General features: G+C 39.9%; 1 protein-coding gene across 1 annotated transcript; it reads left to right on the forward strand.

Annotated features, from left to right (window-relative positions):
• Nucleotides 1-651: 651 nt before the first annotated feature.
• On the forward strand, nt 652-18912 carry LOC134632353 (1-phosphatidylinositol 4,5-bisphosphate phosphodiesterase zeta-1-like). Its single transcript, XM_063481036.1, has 11 exons — nt 652-841; nt 2532-2733; nt 5570-5714; nt 5975-6127; nt 7811-8003; nt 8226-8363; nt 9404-9520; nt 12962-13134; nt 15771-15897; nt 18433-18582; nt 18791-18912. Exons 1-11 carry the CDS (start codon nt 652-654, stop codon nt 18871-18873), a joined length of 1671 nt encoding a protein of 556 aa, XP_063337106.1. The 3' UTR covers nt 18874-18912.
• Nucleotides 18913-18914: the final 2 nt, after the last annotated feature.

Here is an 18914-nt window from a genome sequence, read left to right on the forward strand (position 1 = left end):
AGCATAATATTTCCACCACCATGCTGTGGAAATGGTGTTCTTTGGGTCATTCGCAGCATTTCAGTTCCTCCAAAAATCGCAGGTTGAGTTCCTTTTGGTGTCATCTCACCACAGCACTTTCTCCCAAGCATTCTCTGAATCATTTAGATGTTCACTGGCAAAGTTAAAACCAGGACCCTGAAAGACCCTTCTTGAGCAGTAGAACATTTGCCGGCAGTGCAAGATTTCAAACCATTACAGTGTAGTGTGTTCTTGTTGACTGTGGTCCCAATTGCTTTCAAATCATTAACACACTCCTCTTGGGTAATTTTGGGTTGATCCACCACCTTTCACCACATTCTCATCATGTTGATGATCTTGTAGCTCATTCCAGCCTTTTGCAGGTCTAAAATCTTGTCCCTGACATCCCTTGACAGCCCTCTCGTCTTACCCACGCTGGTGGAGAGGTTCGAACAGAAGAAACTGATTGTGTGGACAGGCTTTAGACACATAACGAGTTAAGATCAGAATGATCTGTAATCGGCTGATTAATTATAATCTGTGTTTTACATGGGCAAACAGCCAATCTGTAGGAGCTGGAATTGAGAATAAATAGAGCAATAAAAGTAACAATAAGAGATTGCAAGGCTATATAATTGTGCACAGGGATAGATGAAGAAAAGCAAGCCCCCCTCCTCCAGGAGAGCTGAAATCCATCAACTCTACCAAGTCTACGCTGCAGGACTGGAAACTTTGAGTGCCCGTGCACTGCTGACGTTCCTCCACAAGGAGCAGAAGGAACTCACAGCAAATGAAGAAAAAGCAGAGAGTTTGATCGATAGATTTGAGATCAACGAGACAGGTGAGTAAAGGGAGAAATGTGGACAATGTCTTTTGCCTTGCTGCTCATCATCATGGGAAAAAATACTCTATTCTTTGGTGTTGTCATGTAAGGATGCTAATTTAGTTGTAAGAGAATTTAAAGGCTGTGATGCCTGGCTGGCAAAATGAAAGAAGGAAAGAAAAACAAATGAAAGAGTAAGGCACATCAGCCTCAGGCTAATGGACCTGGCTAATGGATGTTGTCCAGTGTATTGTGGGCTAATTCACACCAACACAAACAGCAAAACAGAGAAGATAAAAGACTCACAACTAGTCTGTGCCATTAATACACAGAAGCCAGGGCTGTCCAAATTAATCAAATCTTAATTTCAGTTAGACTTTTGTCTTTCACTAATTATCAGAACAAGAGCTCTCGAAACACATACTTTTAGTTGACTAACGTTGAGTTGAGTTCAGTTTTTTAAAATGATTTTGGTGTTACTTCTTCTGAATTATTATTAAGTTCAAGTAAATCAAGTTTCCAGACCTCCATTGTAATTGTACAAGCACAACAAAATTGCAAACATGCCAACTATGGTGTGAAACATTAAAAACAGTAAATAGGTTTTAAAAGTCTTTCCACTTTATTTCAAAGATATATTTCTGCTCTTTTTAAAAGTGTAATAAACTCACTGTTTTGCCCAAGTTTGAGAGTAATTGAATTAAATAAGCTTGTCCAATGATGTTCATACAGATTTGTGTCATAATTAAGGAACCCTAACAGAAGACCTCACTTTCTGCCATTCTTTGGATAAACAAATGTGCTCATGTTTTTCTTTTTCTGCACTTGCATGAAAACTGTATCACACATTTCTCTCAACAAACTCAGTTATTCGTAGAGGAATTGCAATAAAAACAAACGTATTAAATCATACCATAGTTGGTGATTTTATTCAAAATAAATAAAAAAATCATCCAAACTGCTAAATGTAAAAGCAGGTACAGTTGGTATGAACCATCAGCAGTGTAGTCAGTAAAATCAACCGTTTTCACAGCAGACAGTTTGTCAGAGCAGGGAGAGCTCTGATGGTGGTGAAAGATATTTTATTAATGAAGTTAGACATGGCACTGAATCAGCTTACACAATACCAGGAACCCTCAGCTAGTTCACCCAAATGAAATGCAGTCTTTTTTTTTCTTTTTTAATTTAATGTCAGATTTCTTTCCATTAAATTCATCGTTTGAGCTGACTGTTCAGCTGAATGAGTTTTATTCCCACCTCAGACTAAAGATAATTACAGTACACTTGTGACATCACAATTCATTACCAGCAGAAACTTCACAGAGGCTACATCATGGCTCTGGAGACGCTCCACTGGTCAGTCCTCTGCTGTAATCTAATTTCAAATTTCTAAACAGCTATTTGATGGACTGTCACGAAATTTCACCCAGCTACTTGTGGCTGTCGGAAGATGACTTATAATGACTTTAGTGATTCCCTAACTTTATTATCTAGCATGATCATCAAAGAGGTTTATGACCAAATATCTATAACACACCAGCCGTAACTCTACCAGAGATGTTATAAGAAGGACTACTGTTTTACTATTAAAGTAACATGGTATAGATAGAAATTAAATGCAGTTATCTGGCTTGATTGTAGATGCTGTTCTTCTTTTTTTTAATCCTTAAAGATGAAATTTAAGTCTTCTCAATTCCTCCTCTTCCAGCCAGAGAAAACAGCTCAATGACCTTTGAAGGGTTCCTCAGGTACATGGAGTCCAAAGAGTGCTGTGTGTTCAACCAGGCACACACATCAGTGTACCAGGACATGGACCAGCCTCTTACCAGCTATTTCATCTCCACATCACACAACACCTACCTGACCGGAGATCAGCTAGTAGGGCAAAGCAGCCTGGATGCCTATGTTAGGTAGGGAAGCAATGTTTACATACAGTGTTCCTCTTCACTTAGCAGCATTTTAAAAAGCCTCGCCCAATGCCAGAGGGAGTACTGTGAATATGTTTTAAGGCACTGAAGTTAAAGTGAGAATGCTTTGAATACATTATATCATAAATAGGTTTTAGTGGATAAGTTGAGTACGCTATACCAAGCACAGCAAATGGGAACACCCCCCCCCCCCCCCCCCAAAAAAAAAAATATAATCAATATTTGGTGTATCCAACCTTTGCTTTTAAGTTTCAGTGCCCTCTGTCTCTTCATATAATCCAAGACTGACTCTATGAAATGGAGATCAGGGTTCTGTGGGGGATATATCAACGGTTCTTGGACTCTTTGTTCTTCTTGCCTCTGAAGATAGTTTTTTATGATTCCTGCTGTATTTGCTGCCTGTATATAAAAGATGGATGTAGTCAATATGACCTTACCCATCAGTTTCTTAATTCTGACTCATCTTTTTGGCCTTCACCATGTTATTATTTTTTTTTTTTTGGAGCCAGAAGTGAGCTACTTTAAATGAGAAGAATAGAGTTCTAAGTTATCAGCTAAGGCTTCCAAGCTTGGTTAGCAAACTGTATTCATAAACTGCACGGCTTCATTGCACAGACACACATTCTTTGACAGGTTGTACCACATACTAAGCACTACAGATTTTCCTTCCCACTGTCAACAAGTACTTGCTCATAGGAGGTCTTCTGATTGTCTGGTGTTTTTTCTCATTTATTTTAGGGTTTTAACCTTACAATATAAAGTACCTTAGGGGGCCTGTTGTTGCATTGCACAGAATCGACTAGTTGTTGTATATGTGCCTTTTCAAACATGTGTTGCCAACAGGGAAGTTGCAGAGTGCCCTCTTGTAGACAAATGATCTAACGTCATAACCCAAAACATAGTTAAAGGGTGGTTTGCCCTTCTCTTTTTTACTTCTTAAATGTGTACTTTTCGGTGCTACAAATGCCTTTAGTGACAGGAAATAGCAAACGTCATATAATAAATAATCTGTAGATCGTAAAATTTTTGTACAACCCGTTTATATGTAAAATTATGCCAATACTGGTGAAAGTCTACTTGCAAATTAGCAAATTTAACCGGTAAAATATTATGACAAATAAAAACAATCTTTTTTTAAAAAGCAAAATAGCAGAACACAAACAATGGCTGAAATGAAGCTCTAAATGCCCTACAACACAACATTAGTCTCCCTCTCCAGGCCTACATGTTTGTCATTTGGATACTCTTTTGCGCTCTGGTTTCATTGACCCAGTCCTGTGCTGAGGCAGACAGTGAAATTGCTGTGGTGCCTTTATGGGACAATGGAGGTGATTACAAAAGAGGCTGATGGAAGCAGAAGTGCTGTATTTATGGTTCCAGTGAAAGTGCTGAGTTCCCTGGCTGGCTGGTAGAGCGAACCCTTCAACCCAGCGGCCCGAGAGCTCTGGTTTACTTAGATAATGATGCAATGATCTTGAGAGGAAAGCAAACTGGCAGGAACAGTAAGCTGCTTTATAGAAATCCCACTAGCTCACAGGTGGGAGAGGGATGAAAATAACATGAAGCGAATGTATACTAGTTATGAGGAATGCATCAAAAATACTAAAATATGCACCCTGGTACTTGTTAAAATGAAGATTGCGTAACTGTGGCTGTGTATGTATCACATTAACTCTCACTTCAAAAACTGTGATATGAGATAATTGTGTTAGGTAAATTGTAAAAAATAATGTTGAGAACTGCACACTTTGGTCCCCTTTTTCCAGAAAAAAGTGACACTAGTTTTATTTCAAAGCATCAAAGCTAAAAAGATGAGTAAGCCTTCTTTGGAACTTAACATTACAATAGAAGCTGAAGAAAAGAGTTAGCTTGGCTCTCTCAGAAGTTCAAAAATGCTTCTGAAGGCACTTGTAAAGATTTGTTTAAAAACGTGTATTTTCACCCAAAAACACTAATGTACAATCAGTCAGTAGTTGTAGTCAGCTAGCAATCTGTCAGTGACTGAGACTTTTTTTATAAGTGTGTGAATGGCCTTTGATCGACTTTTTGCACTGCTGATTTCAACCTGCCAGAAAACCCGTATTTATGCAATCTTGTTTGTGTCTCTGTTTAAAGTTTTAGCTGGGCATGTTGTAACTGACTCAGAGCACTATAGTGCAGGTTACCTGATACCGAATGTGAGCACAGGTACTTGTGAAGGCATGATGACATCACACCTGGAAAGACTATTTTACTGTCTGCTGTAACTCAACCAAAGAAAGCAAAAGACTGACAGTGTGATGCTATGAACTTTGCCTGCAATAACAGAGCCTCATTTAACACTTATGTGACATTTTATTACTAAAAAGAAAAGCATCTGAAAGCTGACACAGACTGCAGCTGTTTTGCATGCGCCAGGCTCCATTTAAAACACAAATAACTTCTAGACAAGCATTGATTGAAAATGTCTGGAGAAAAAGGCGGATATAACTGTGTGTCAGTGTTGCATGAAAAATATATTATAAGCAAAGTGATTATTTGTCCCAACCTCTTTGTGAAAGTGATCTAACTTTTCTTCCTCCACCGTCAGAAAGCAATCTTGTATAAGATACAGTCTGTACAGACATATAAATATAATGCCTAACACTGTTATTATTTTCACATAAAGAAAAACACAGGAATGGAAATGTAAAGCACCATTGCAGGAAAGTAGTAAAGTTTGTTCCTTAAACTTGACTTATAGTTTGTCACATAGTGCTTTTTTTTGTTTAGCATGGCCTTGCTGCAGCTCAGTCTGCATGCTTCTCTGTATGCATGTGTGTGCTTCTGTCTGGAACAGTGCTCTGAGGAAAGGCTGTCGCTGCCTGGAGATTGACTGCTGGGATGGGCCAGACACGGAGCCCATAGTTTACCATGGCCACACCCTCACCAGCAAGATACTTTTTAAGGATGTCATCACCACTGTGGGGCAGCACGCCTTTGAGGTAACAGCATGTAGTTTGTTACATGATTACTGCTTCTGGCGTAGCAGCCAGCTCACTCACTCTTGCCTCTGCGGGCGCCGAGAGACCCTACCGAGCAGCATTTGCTCTCATTAATAACCTCTCTTGCCTTCAAACTGCCTTTGATTTAGCATTTCAGGCCATTCTCTGTGATGTATGACCATACAGAGAGAACAGTCAAGTTGCTGGTAATAGGGTCTAAACGTTCTTTTTTTCTTTCTGGTTTGGATTTTTATTGACAGGTGTCTGCTTATCCAGTGATTCTGTCTTTGGAAAACCATTGCTCCCGGGAGCAGCAGGAGGTCATGGCCGAGTATCTTATCTCTATCCTGGGGGAAAACCTGCTGATAGCTCCCTTGGATCACCCAACTGCGGGAGACCTCCCAAGTCCAAATGTAAGACTCAGAAGATGTGAGAATTAGGCTGTGTGAGTAGCAAAAAAAAAGAAAGAAAGGAGATGAATCTGTGTTTAACAGTAGAACAGCTGTTGCAAGCGGAAGAATGATGGTGTTTGCACCTATAAATCCTCATTGTATGCCATAGCAAAACAAAACAAGAACAAAGTGAAACCTTTTCATCGTCACAGAGGGCCTCATTAGTCTCCCTTCCTAGGCTTCCCTGTCCTCCGCAAGCATGCGGGGTAAATGGACATCTGCATTTGCAAGCCTCTTTAATCTCAGAGAGTCACAAATCTAACGTAGCGTAGTAGACCCTGATAAGTGTCCGTCACTTTGAGACTGTTGAGGCACTCGAGCCGACTTCTCCTTTGAAAGCATCTGTCACAGCTCATTATGAAGTGACCAGTATGAAAGACAATGAGAGTGCAGTATACCGACAAGGAAGATAAAGGCTTTTTTCCCCCTTTTTTTCTCAGAGTGTGGATGAATGTGTGCAGTCTCATGAGAATCTCTTTGGTACTTCTGATTTCTGCTGCAAAAATGAGCTGTGCTCTATCCTTGGAGCACATATTCTCCATATCATTTTTATCTTTATGACTTTGGAAGTAGCAGGCTTACGTAGGAGCCTCAGCTCTAACGGTTTCATCTTGACTATTAACCCCTGCAGCTGGGACACTCAGTCAGTTTTCATGTTTTAAAATTATGCAGCTTCACACACGCTCAAGTTACTATCTAATTATAAAAGTGGAACCAATCTGCGGTTTTCAGGATTCCCTCATTACTCCTACTAGTTACATCAAAAGGTTTTAAAGCTGTTTACACAACTTTTCTAAGCTGTGGAAAAGATGGAAAAGCCAGTTGTCTTGGCTCAATTTTTCAATTATCCAGAGTTATTGTGGGATTAGAAATAAGCTACAGTTAATTAACATGTTATTACGCTACTTTATTCTATTTTTACTGTCAGCGTGAGGCGAAACCCCCCTCAAGAACCAATTATTCTTTCCTAAAGTGCATCAACATAAGCAAAGCCTCAATTTTAGCTCTGCAGACTATATAATTTTGTGTACAAGTGATGGAAATTTCAAGAAGGGGCCAAGTGAAATTATGAAGCTTGTAATTTTTAGACCATATGGTCTCTTACAGGTTGTTAATGCTGGCATATCTGTAATTAGTTTGAATAATTTGCCTGTGCATACAGTATGCATTGACACTCACTTAACGTGGAGCTTCCTCCAGACCATGTTTCTTCTTCTTTTTTTTCTTTTTTTTGGCTTTTAGCATATTGCTGCTCATTGGAAAAGAGAGCCCTTTAAAGTACTAACAGATATGGAGTCCGGACGGTGAAATGCAGGAGCAGATGTTCGATTCAGTGATTCGATACACCTGCTGCTTCTCTTGCTTTTCTTCTTATCTGCTCTAACTGTGTGTATGTACTGTATGCCCCGCTGTGGATGTGACTCTTTGAAGAACAGCGTCTTTGTGGCAGACCATAGCGGTGGGAGTGGGGTGGTTTGTGCAACAACAACAAAAAAAAAAGAAAAAATTTTGGTGTTTGTGCCCAAAGTTTGAAGATGCAGAAACAGTTTGGCTGATGCAAATATGTGGCGTGTTTTAAAAGTGCTGTGTGGATGTTAGTTCGCATTCATTCATGTGTGACTTGATCCTGTGGAGGATTGCCAGGACCTGAAGTATAAGATCCTCATCAAGAATAAAAAGCTCAAGCGTCAGATTAAGACAGAGGATGCTGCAGAGGGAGAGGAGAGTGCAAATGAGGGTGAGGAGGAGGAGGATGAGGAGGATGAGGAGGAAGAGGATCATCAAACAAAAGCAAAGTTCTGGTCTCCCAGAAAGGCAGGGTCAAAGAAGAAAGTAAGTCAGGGTGATTTTTATTTTATTTTATTTTTCCAGTCAGCTTAAAAAAGAAAAAAGAAATCATCTACAAAAAATAATGTTTGAAATGTAAAGGTAAAGGCATTTTGCATGAGGGCAAAAAGGCATAGCTTTCAACCTGGAACTGTTACTGGAATTTCAATGGTGTTTTTTGTTTGTCTCTGCTGTCCTTAATGCATTGAGTAGAAGAAGAAGGTGGTGGTAGCTGAGGCTTTGTCTGACCTTGTTATATACACAAGGTCTGTCAAGTTCATCAGTTTTAGTCACTCCAGGGACAATCAAAACTGTTATGAGAACACATCTATGGAAGAGAAGAAGGCTCGCAAGCTACTCAAGGCTTCAGGTAGAGTCATTTATTGATTTGAAATCATTAAACAGGAGAAGTAGGATTTATAGATTAAAGTAATAAAGGATGTGTATTTGTAATTGTGAATGTTACAAAATATTATTCGGGTGATCCCAGCAGATTTCTCTTGATTTATCATCCCACTTTTGCAAAGTGCTCAGTGTGCATAATTACATTTCTCATCCAGGAGTCTTCGGATGGAAAATGCAATTACAGTATACCGGCTATAAATTCCCAGAACAGCAAAGGCATATTGAACATGACATATACGTTAGAAGGAAGTAGTTTTTAAGGAATAAAGCATGAGAACAAAAACCCAGAAATGTGACTCGTACTTTCATTGCTGGGGAAGTGAAAAGAGCCCTCAGAGGTTCAAATCAGCGGATAATCAGTTAAAGTGTCAGCACGCCGCTAAGCCGCAGCATACTGGAGAAACAAAGTGATAGAGAGAAATGAAATCTGTTTCCTGCTGAGGAGGAATGACACTTTTCCACACATACAGCTACATTATGAGCTGGTTGACTCGGGTGTCAGCAACCATGAGCAGTCTCAGCAAATCTAGCTCAAAAGCGTGGTGGTTTCGACAATCTCTGCAGGAAAATCAAACAGCTACTGTGTTAAAGATAATGTATAGACTGAAGCTGTGTGCCATGCTTTTCAGTCCTCAGAAGGAGGATAATTATACATGGATCAAAATGTAATTTCTTGAGACATTATCTTCCCTTTTTTTACATTAAACAGTATAGCAATTCACTTTCTGCAATGTTTTACAATCACAATTCTTTATATTTGAATAAAAACAACACATTAAGGTTGACAAAACCAAAAGCTTGAGCTGTAGTGTAATGAATTTTAATTATTCCAATGAGAAATAGTGGGATATGTCTATAATCTGCTCAGGACAAATAAAATCCCTACAGATAATGTGTCATGTGGTTCCATTAGACAAATCAACAGCTGTCAAGTCTTAATCGGTGGGCATTCTGATTAATGTGACCATTGTCATTGATGCATTGTTTGTCCCGTCTCTCTTTCAGGTTCGGATTTTGTTGAACACAACCAGAAGTTCCTCAGTAGGATTTATCCAGCGGGCTTGAGGATGTCTTCCTCAAACTATAACCCTGTGGAATTTTGGAATGCCGGTTCTCAGCTCGGTGAGTTGGAAGACTTACATGGAATACTCAGATACTCGCTCATTATGTACACAAAAGATATTTTAGTCAGACAGCTCCCGTTTGAAATGGCTGATTCATTACAGCAGCAAAGCAGAGTCAGAGTTTGACGTCTGAACTCACAAATGCGTTACAGTAGAGATACTGGGCAGTGATGAGATAACATCCCCTGGAGCCTACAGGTGGATGCTACAGGCCAGAGGGGGCAGATGGGAGATCTTGCATAAAGATTTTTTTTTCATCTTAAAAAGGGGGAACTGGTTTGTTATGTGGAATTACTAAAGTGATTGTATATACTGTACCCATGCACATTCCTATTTGTTTAGAGATTCTGAGATTCATTTAGTTTAGAAACATTTTCCAAGTGCATGCAGTGTTATCTATTATGCAGTTAAGAAGGCTGCCAGAATTATGGAACTATTTAGAAAGCAGTTAATTAATTAGACCAATCCAATTACAGAAATAAATAGGGCACAAATAATAGATGGTTCCCAAAAAGTTTAATTTCAGAATAATTAAAGACACTAAGGCTACCTTCACACTGCAGGCGAAAGCGCATCAAATCCGACTTTTTTGATCCTATGCGACCCATATCCGATCATGGTATGACAGTGTGAACGGGTCACTTTCGTATGTGGTACTGAATCCGATACATATCTGATGTTTTAGAAAGCGACTGCTGTTTGAACGGTCATGTCGCATTAAATCCGTCTTTTACGTCACTGACACAAGACAGACGCCAATTATCAGCGCTGGAGAAGCGCCCGATAAGACATCGCGAATGCTTCCTGGCCATCCCGTGTAGATGTTAGTGAAACTGGTGGGAAGACAACGTTGGAGAAACGGGAACATTATATTTGTACTGTATAATCTGCAGATTCTGACAGAAATCTGCAACTATCCTTTGAAGCACCGCTCCTCTGTAAAACAGCAATAAGGATGATTATTAGGCCATATGTAAATAACAAAATAACTTTATAACTTAAAGCCAGAATTGGGAAATTGGGAAATTGGGAAACGTAAAGTCCGAAACAAGTCTTTATATTAAGGGCCATCAGTCAAACAATACTGTTTGGTCTGGGTCTAAACAGAGCGCGTTGTGTGTGATGTCTTCTTTTGCGCATGCGGGCCGCTTTGAGGGTTCACACTAGAGCGCCTTTGCTGTCACATTTTATTTGTAGTGTGAACAAGCAGACAAAAAAAATCGGATTTGATCCAAAAATCGGAATTGAGCAATAAGACCTGCAGCGTGAACGTAGCCTAATTCAGCAACTAGGTATTTATTGATATCTTAATGGGCAATAAAAAAAGATCACATATAATAATAGGAGTTAATGATTCTTAATGAAATAACCACTGCTTTGCTCTCACTTATGTTTCTTTGAGCGAAACCCTAAAAATATCAATTTTAATGTGTAAAACAATTTTTTCCCCCACTGTGTCAACAGGAAAGAAAATGCCTTTGACACAAACAAACAAACTGCTTTTTTACTTCGGTCCACTATGAACTCTTGAGATGAAGAAAACTGCAGCCCAGAAGACCGACTGTCAAACTTTAAAGGGAACAACCTGGCCCAGTGTCCTGTCGATTACCTGTGAAAAGAACATTTCATTCCAATCTACAGCCTGACTGCCTCATCTGTGTTTTCCCCCAGAGCAAGTCCTCTCCCGGCCGTTATCACATCTTTTTCAAATCGATTTGCACCCCACTAAATGCCCCCTTTCTTTAAATTACAGCTGGCTTTCGGTCAGAGCTCTTTTTTTCCCCTCCATATGACATACCTGTCCTCCCCGAGTAACTATGCATTAGTGCATGATTCATCCTTGAGGTAATCTCCGTAAACAGGTTCTTGGCAAAGGACGATATTTGCAACACTCTAAGCATTCTGGTTTTTGTTTGCAGTCTTTTTGCAGTTCAAACAGCATTGACCAATCGCATTAGAGAAAGCTTTGGTTGCATGCAGATTGTGAGGAGTGCAAAATGAGAATTGCATTTGTCAAATTGCAATTTTGACGCCAACGGTTTTTGTCTGTTGACGACTCAGTTCTTTAAAATGTAAATGCATTTGTAAGCAATGACAACACAAGTTTCAGGAACTTTGGCCCGGATATTAGAGAACTATGCCCAAATTGTCCCCAGAGAAAAATAGTTGGATTGCAAGTCATGCATTTCCAGATTTTGTTATGGTCGGTTTCCATTAGTTTCTTAGTCATTCCTAGAGTTGTTTTTGCCACTGCCTTCTTCATTCCTTTGTCTCTGTCATCATTAGTGTCTTGTTGCTTGGTGGGTTTTTTTTTTTTTGCGTTCTTTCTGTTTCATATTTACATTGTTTTTTTTAATGACCTTGTTTTGGTTTTAATTCCTGTTCGTTGGTTATTACCTTCCCTATCTTCAAACACAGGGATTCACCTGTGTTTGATTGTGTCCATCTGTGTCTTGTTCCAACATGGGTCTCATTCCTAATACGCCCTCTGTGTAAATATAGGCTTGTCTTTCCCTTTGTACTTGTTCCTTCTTCCTCATCTCTGTCCCCAGTGCGTGCCTGTTTGAAATTTCGTCACCTTTTGGACCCGGTTTTATCAGCTCTTTCGATAAAGCTCGCTCTTCGCATTTCCTTTGAGCATGTGCATCTGCATTCAGGCCTTAAGCTCTGGTTAAAAATGTAACAGATTGCCCATGAGGTTAAAGTCACAAGCCTTATCTGTCTGACACTGTCTTTGCCAGTGTTCCTGTCACTCTGTCTTAACACATACTCTTCATACATCTTCATCAGTCAGCCAGCCAGTCACTGACTCTGACATGTAGCCTCGCTGATCGCTGAGCCGTGCAGATGGTGATCAAAGCTGCAGGAGTCTGCGGAACAAAGCTGTAGCCTAGAAGGATCAATTGCTGTTAGATGAGCAGAACATCCACAGGGCTTCGGCAACACACGGGGAGAGCACAGAAAGAGAAGCTGAAGGCTGCAGAGCAACATGGGGGTTCACACTGAATTGTTTCTTTGCATTATTTATATACGTTATTCAACCCTCATCAATGATTTCTGTCCAGCCAGAGAGAGACATAATCTGGCACTCTATTCTGATGCCTGAAATCTGTAGTCACTGATGATGTGTGCAGTGCACATGCCAAAACATAACTGTGCACAGCAGAACAGCCCACTGCGCATTCAGTCATTGCACAGTTGGTAATTGTGAATGGCTCCCTGATGCAACGAAAGCCATTGTTGCAGAAACATTTCAAGTCATTGTATAATTTAACTCTCTCCTGCAGAATGAAAATGAGCTTTAGAAAACAGAAGGTTTGCAGGGATCATCTCAAGCTGGTTGTTTTATTTAACAAGCTTTAGGCATTTGCAATTTTTGCTCCACTGTGTTGTGTCTCCTTGTTTCATTGTTCAGAGACTGTCCTGTGGTGTTTTGCAGTGGCACTCAATTTCCAGTCTCCGGGCTTGCCTATGGACCTTAATGATGGACTTTTCCAGGACAACGGGGGTTGTGGCTACGTCCTGAAGCCGGCGGTTCTCATGTCCGCCCAGATGCACTTTGATCCCAGCAGCAGCCAGCACAAGCGTAAATCAACATCCCTGCTGCTCAAGGTACACCTATGGAGCACTAGACCCTGAATAATCCACTCATGGTGCATTTATGGATTAAGGTGTAACGTTACCTGACTGTCTGTGGGTATGTGTGCCTCACGTGCATGTATAAGTGTGGATATCCCTCACAATGTAGGGCACTGTGAAGCAGAGCTCATCTTATTCCTTGCACTTCTTGCCTGCAGTTAAATACTTTCCTGCCGGATGCTCTGAACCAACAATGATGTAAAACTCCCCAAGAGTGTCTGTTTAATTAGATTATCTCCTTTAGAAAATTAGGAAAAGAGAGACAGGAGTGATCTAATGCAATTAGACCTGGGGTCCAATTAATAAATCATCTCTCCTTCATTATTTTAAGCAACTTGGGGGACAGTAATAGCAGCACTTGTAATGTACAAAGCCACACAGCAAAAGTGAAAGAAGCTGCCAAAAAAGCACAGTCACACATCTTTTTCTGAGCTCATAAGGAGAACTGTCACGATTTGATCTTATGAGAAGAGTTTTGAGCGATATCGAGGTTTTGTACTGCTGAAACAGCATGGGGAACAGTGTGGGATCACATGAAGTAAAGGCAGAGGAGGGAACATCATTATGCTGATATCAGTTTCATGATCGATCATAAGGCGTATAAAAATAAAAACATTCTTTAAAGCTTATCAACTAAACTAAAAGCGCAAACAACAATGAAACAATCTAGTCACATAGGCTTGAGATGTCCATTCATCCCTATTAAACCTTTGTAGCACTGAACAAAAAGCCGCCTTTATCTGCAGAAACACTAGACTAGCACTAGTATACAATACCATCCGTCCATCCTCTTCCGCTTATCCAATTCAGGGTCGCAAAGGGACTGAAGCTTATCTCGGCTGCCCTAGGGCAAGAGGTAGGGCCCACACCCCGGACTGCTTGCCAGTCTGTTGAAGGGCCAACATAGAGCGACAAACAATCATTCACACTCACATTCACACTTATGTGCAATTTAAAATCACCAATTAACCTAACCTTACTAACTGTATGTTTTTGGAGTTCGGGACTGAACTTACGCAGAGATGGGAAGAACATGCAAACTGCAAACTCAACACACAAAAGCCTGGCCAGATGCCGGATTCAGACCCAGGACATTGTTGCTGTGAGGCAACAGTGCTAGCTACCGTGCCACCATGCTGCCAAGAAGTATTTTATACTAGTATACTTCTTGGCAAATTCTTTCAGTACCTGATTTTAAATGTGCAAAATGCCTGATGACCATATGCCTGCAACTATTGAAGTTTTGTTCAGCTTCAGCTGTGCAAAGAATTTTTTTAGCGAAAGGAGTCACCACAGTAAACATTACCTACTATAACCCTAAAGTGGCATGTTAGCGCTAGCATTTGACACATGAAAGCATGCTAAAGTTAGCATGTAGAATGTATCAGTACACTTTCACACCATAACCAGCATGGCTTTATATGCAGTGTTGCTTTTCTTTCTTTTCTTTTTTTAAAATTTGTTGCTAAAACAACAACCACGGATATTATGGATTGGCGTGAATATTAGACCCACTTAGAAGTGATTGGTTGTCAAAGGTGATTGGAATTCAGATCCAAATTTTAGGAAGGATTTAATATTTGACACCTTGCATCATATTTTCGAGTATAATTTTCTGCATCCAGGGACTCCATTTATGTATGGTATGGAGGAAGTTTTCAGCCTTGGCTGAGTTATGCAGTCTTTAACTTATTATTATTTTATGTTTCTGAATAGAATATCTGGTAAACTCCTGTCACATCGCTTTTGTAAATCTTTGAAAATCTTTGTAAATCTTACATCTGACGAAGAAAATACTTCTTGGTCAGACAGTGTTTTACAAGGACATGCTCAAGTTAAACAAATGCATGTCAGACATTGTCTTCTAATAGAATATGCACAGCAACACACATCACGATGCATGAATATGAATGTTGTGTGCTGTGTTTTACTGTGCCCAGGGCCCCACCTTTATTTATTCACATCATCACTCTGTATTATTCGATAACTTCGGGGAAAATCCCGCAATCTCAACACAGCCCTCAACTCAGTGAATCAGACTCATGAGTAGCAGACGGTGTTGTAACTTAGGTAGGAGTGTTTGGGTTTTCAATCTTCAATCTCAGCATTAAATTATTCATCTGTTCAGGAAAACAATATTTCCCCTTGAGCTTTCACAAGAGTTTTTAGCATAAAACTGTCAAGTATGTGCAAAAGGTTTATTTAATGATGACTCCAACCTGCTAGCTATGAACTCACAAGTAGGGACCATTGTGACTGTGAAGTATCAGAACCTTTGTGGTTTTGTAGCGTGACTACAGAAGAGGAAAGGGACTGTAATTCTAGGCTGGACACTGTAAGGCTACATCAGTGCCAAGCGGGGCATGTCGTGATAAGTACATGCAGGTTTGTCTTTGATCAGGGCCAGTGAGGGAAAGCTCAGTGTGAGACGACTGCAGATAAGCCTGCCTTTCTCCAGACTAGTGTAATTACAAGGCCTCCCTCCTCTTCTCTTCTCTACTCTTTTCTTCTTACTGATTCTTGATTCTTACTGATTCTTACTGTTTCTGAGGTTCTCACTAATCATTTATTTAAATTCACTGTATACCTCTGTGTGTGTTTGCCCACAGGTAATCAGTGGGTCCAACCTACCCCTACCCAGGAGTGGAAAAGCTCTGGACCCCTTTGTGAGAGTGGAGATTCATGGGATTGCATCAGACTCCTGCAGAAAAAACACACATACTGTCAAAAACAATTGTAAGTGGCACAACACAAACTGCGCATATCACAACGTACCAAGACACAGCAATCTGTTCTCCATTATGTTAGATCTAGCTTCACTTTGATCAGTTCAAGTTGTGTTTTGTCAGAATTAACTCTAGATCATTGAAACTCAGCTCAAAGTGGTGTATTTTAAATTTTCAAGAAAGTAGGAAGGACAGATGTCATGTGTGTATTTGTACATGGGAGTGAGATGAGACAAGGAGGGAGAGAAGGAGGAAACAGAGTGCCAGACGTAGCAATGGAGTGAATACATCTGGTACTCTGTTATGATGTGCATATGAACATTAATCATACAGTCATTTAATAAAACAGGTAAGGTGAGTACAAATGTCATTTTGGATTGAGAAACTTGATAAAATTGTTTAAAAAAATTTCAGCAAACCCTTTAAAATCCAGTCAACACAGGTCATGTGCTGTCATCTGTGAGTCTGTTGATTGCTGGTCAGTTATCCCAACAGCTTTTAAATTCACTGTTAGATCAAGTGTTTGTGTTTTTTGTGGTCGCTCACCTTAGTGAGCTACAGAGCACTGCAGTGAAAATGGTTGAAAGTCCAGTCAACATTTTTCTGCAACATTAGCTTGCTAACTGCAACAGAAACTTGAAATGTTGCTTGACATTTGAAGTTGAGGTCTTTGCAGGCGACAGCCACTTTATGTTTAGCTTGCACACATTGCACTGGGCACAGGTAAAGTTAAAATGATGGCAGGATTGTCAGGAATGGAAGGCTGTTTTGGAGGGACTACTGCTTGGTAAACCATCTAAAAGGTAGTTTTTCCCTGCTTCACAGTAAGGCATAGTTGGGCAGAGTTGATAAATAGTATTAAATATTATAGAATATTTTTTTTAAAACATTTTAAAGACAGAATCAAGATGCAATCTAATTTCAAATATAATTCTGGTTGATTATTTCAGTGTTCTTTTGGTATCTGGAATCTATCTCAATTAATCTGTTACTATTCAACCCCGCTTTTATGCTGAAGGAAAAGTATTTAATATTCCAGAAACATTATGCGACAGAGACATGATACTCAGAGAATCTTGAAAAAATTCTGGCACTAGTGGTAAAATTATAACTTTCAGAAGGAAAAAAAAGATTAAGCCGCAGCTTTGGGAGACAGAAATAGTAAATCTTTTAAGTTATTTGTTATTTTTAATCATAAAAAAGCCTTGAGTCAGCCTTCCATTGCTGATGTCAGAAAATGGAACATGTGCAAAATTGGAAATATACTATTTATACGGCAAAAAGAGTGTACATTTCTAATGAACTTAAAAGTCAGTATTTGGTATAAACACCTTAATTTTTCAGCACAGCCTGAACTCTCTTAGGCAGCGTTTCTTGTCATTTCTCTAAGTAGTCTTCAAGAATAGTTCTAAAGGCTTCTTGAGGGACATTCAAAGCTCTTCTTTGGATGCTGGCTGCCTTTTATTCTGTTCTGTCAAGATGATCACATACTCATACTCTAGAGAGGTCATTGCGTGTTCTGCTACTCAGGTACGCTTTTATTGTATTGGCAGCATGTTTGGGATTGTTGAAATGCTAAAAAATAAGGCTCTTTGGAACAAAATGTAAAGAAATAGGGGGTGGCTCGACAATATTGCGCAGTACTGTATTTGTTAATTTGCCACTTGGTTGATCTGCAGCTTGGCAGAGTGGTAAGAGCGGTTTGTACCTGGAAAAATACTGGCACGATAGCATTGTTATTCTTATTGTGACATCTGCATTTGTTTCAAAGCAGCAAGTGAAAGTGATTAACTCAGGTTGAACAATAAGCTGAATTAACGGTAACTTTACTTCTTGCACAGGTTGTCAGCATGTCTTAGCGTCAGAGCACTCAAGATGAGCTCAGGCGGTGTGTAATTTCAAAAGCCGGTGACAACTTTAATACCACCTCTTCAAACAAGTATTTTAACGCGTAGCTACACTTTTGACAATAATTTCATGAAAAAGTAAAAGTCAAGTATGTAATATTTCGAGCTCGCCTGAAGACAGCTGGAACAAGCTGAGAACCCAACAGTGTCATATTATCACCCCGTAAAACAGAACTTGTTTACTTGTTATTTATCTGCCACTGTACATTAGAATTCATTTGAAGTTGTGTTTCTGGCCTCCAGGTAAATATAAATCACATACTCTGCCTTTGAAATCTGCTTTTGGGCTCCACTAACTTATGACAAAAATATATTTACAGGCTCCAAAATGCTTTGCTATGTTCATTAGCTAACCACTTTTCTTTGTCTGTCCTAAGTTTTAGCAGACTTCAGTGGATATGTAGAGCCGTTTTATTCAAATGATGTAAGACTGGTTAAAGTCAAAGCCCAAAACCATAAATGATATACCCAAAACAATGATCTTTGTAGGCAGGTGATAAATTTCTCTGTGTTCATCATTACAGTTGACTTCTTTCACATACAGGTAGTCGTGTGATCCAGTGTTTGATCCAAAAATATTAATTAGCACCTCAAAGAAACATTAACTGACTCTAATGAAGCTGTTAATTCTGTTCTAGCTCTGAGTCCTCGCTGGGATACTGACATGTCCTTCACGATTCGCTTGCCTGAACTGTGCCTTGTACGCTTCTGTGTCAGAGATCAGACCGGCATTCTCAGCAGTGAGTTTGTAGGCCAGTACACCCTGCCCTTCAAGAGTCTGAAGAAAGGTGAGCTAGCAAGTGCTGGAAGGTGGAGGGGTGTAGGGCAGTCAGATGAAGGGCTAAATTACATCAGGTGACAATGTGGGGCATCATTGTATTTCCCCTAAACTCCCAGTGTCAGCATTACTGAAGGTTTATCTGTGTTTCGGTTGAGTTTTTATGGAAATGATCCTGTATGACCATACGTACTGTACATTTCTTTTCAAACCTCCAGGCTACAGGTGGGTGCCTCTCCAATCCAAAGACGGCTTCAGCCTGGATCCAGCCTCCCTATTCGTCTATATCTCGCATTCCTAAAAAACACGTCTCCGTATCAGACTCTCTCACATGGCGACACA

This window comes from Pelmatolapia mariae, linkage group LG7 (genome assembly GCF_036321145.2).
Source record: "Pelmatolapia mariae isolate MD_Pm_ZW linkage group LG7, Pm_UMD_F_2, whole genome shotgun sequence".
Classification (NCBI taxonomy): domain Eukaryota; kingdom Metazoa; phylum Chordata; class Actinopteri; order Cichliformes; family Cichlidae; genus Pelmatolapia; species Pelmatolapia mariae.

Coding starts and splice junctions, on each gene's coding strand:
- LOC134632353 (XM_063481036.1), top strand. CDS start 652: ATGAAGAAAAGCAAGCCCCCCTCCTCCAGGAGAGCTGAAATCCATCAA. Junction 5,715..5,974: donor TGGGGCAGCACGCCTTTGAG/GTAACAGCATGT, acceptor TTTTATTGACAG/GTGTCTGCTTATCCAGTGAT. Junction 8,004..8,225: donor AGGGTCAAAGAAGAAAGTAA/GTCAGGGTGATT, acceptor AGGTGGTGGTAG/CTGAGGCTTTGTCTGACCTT.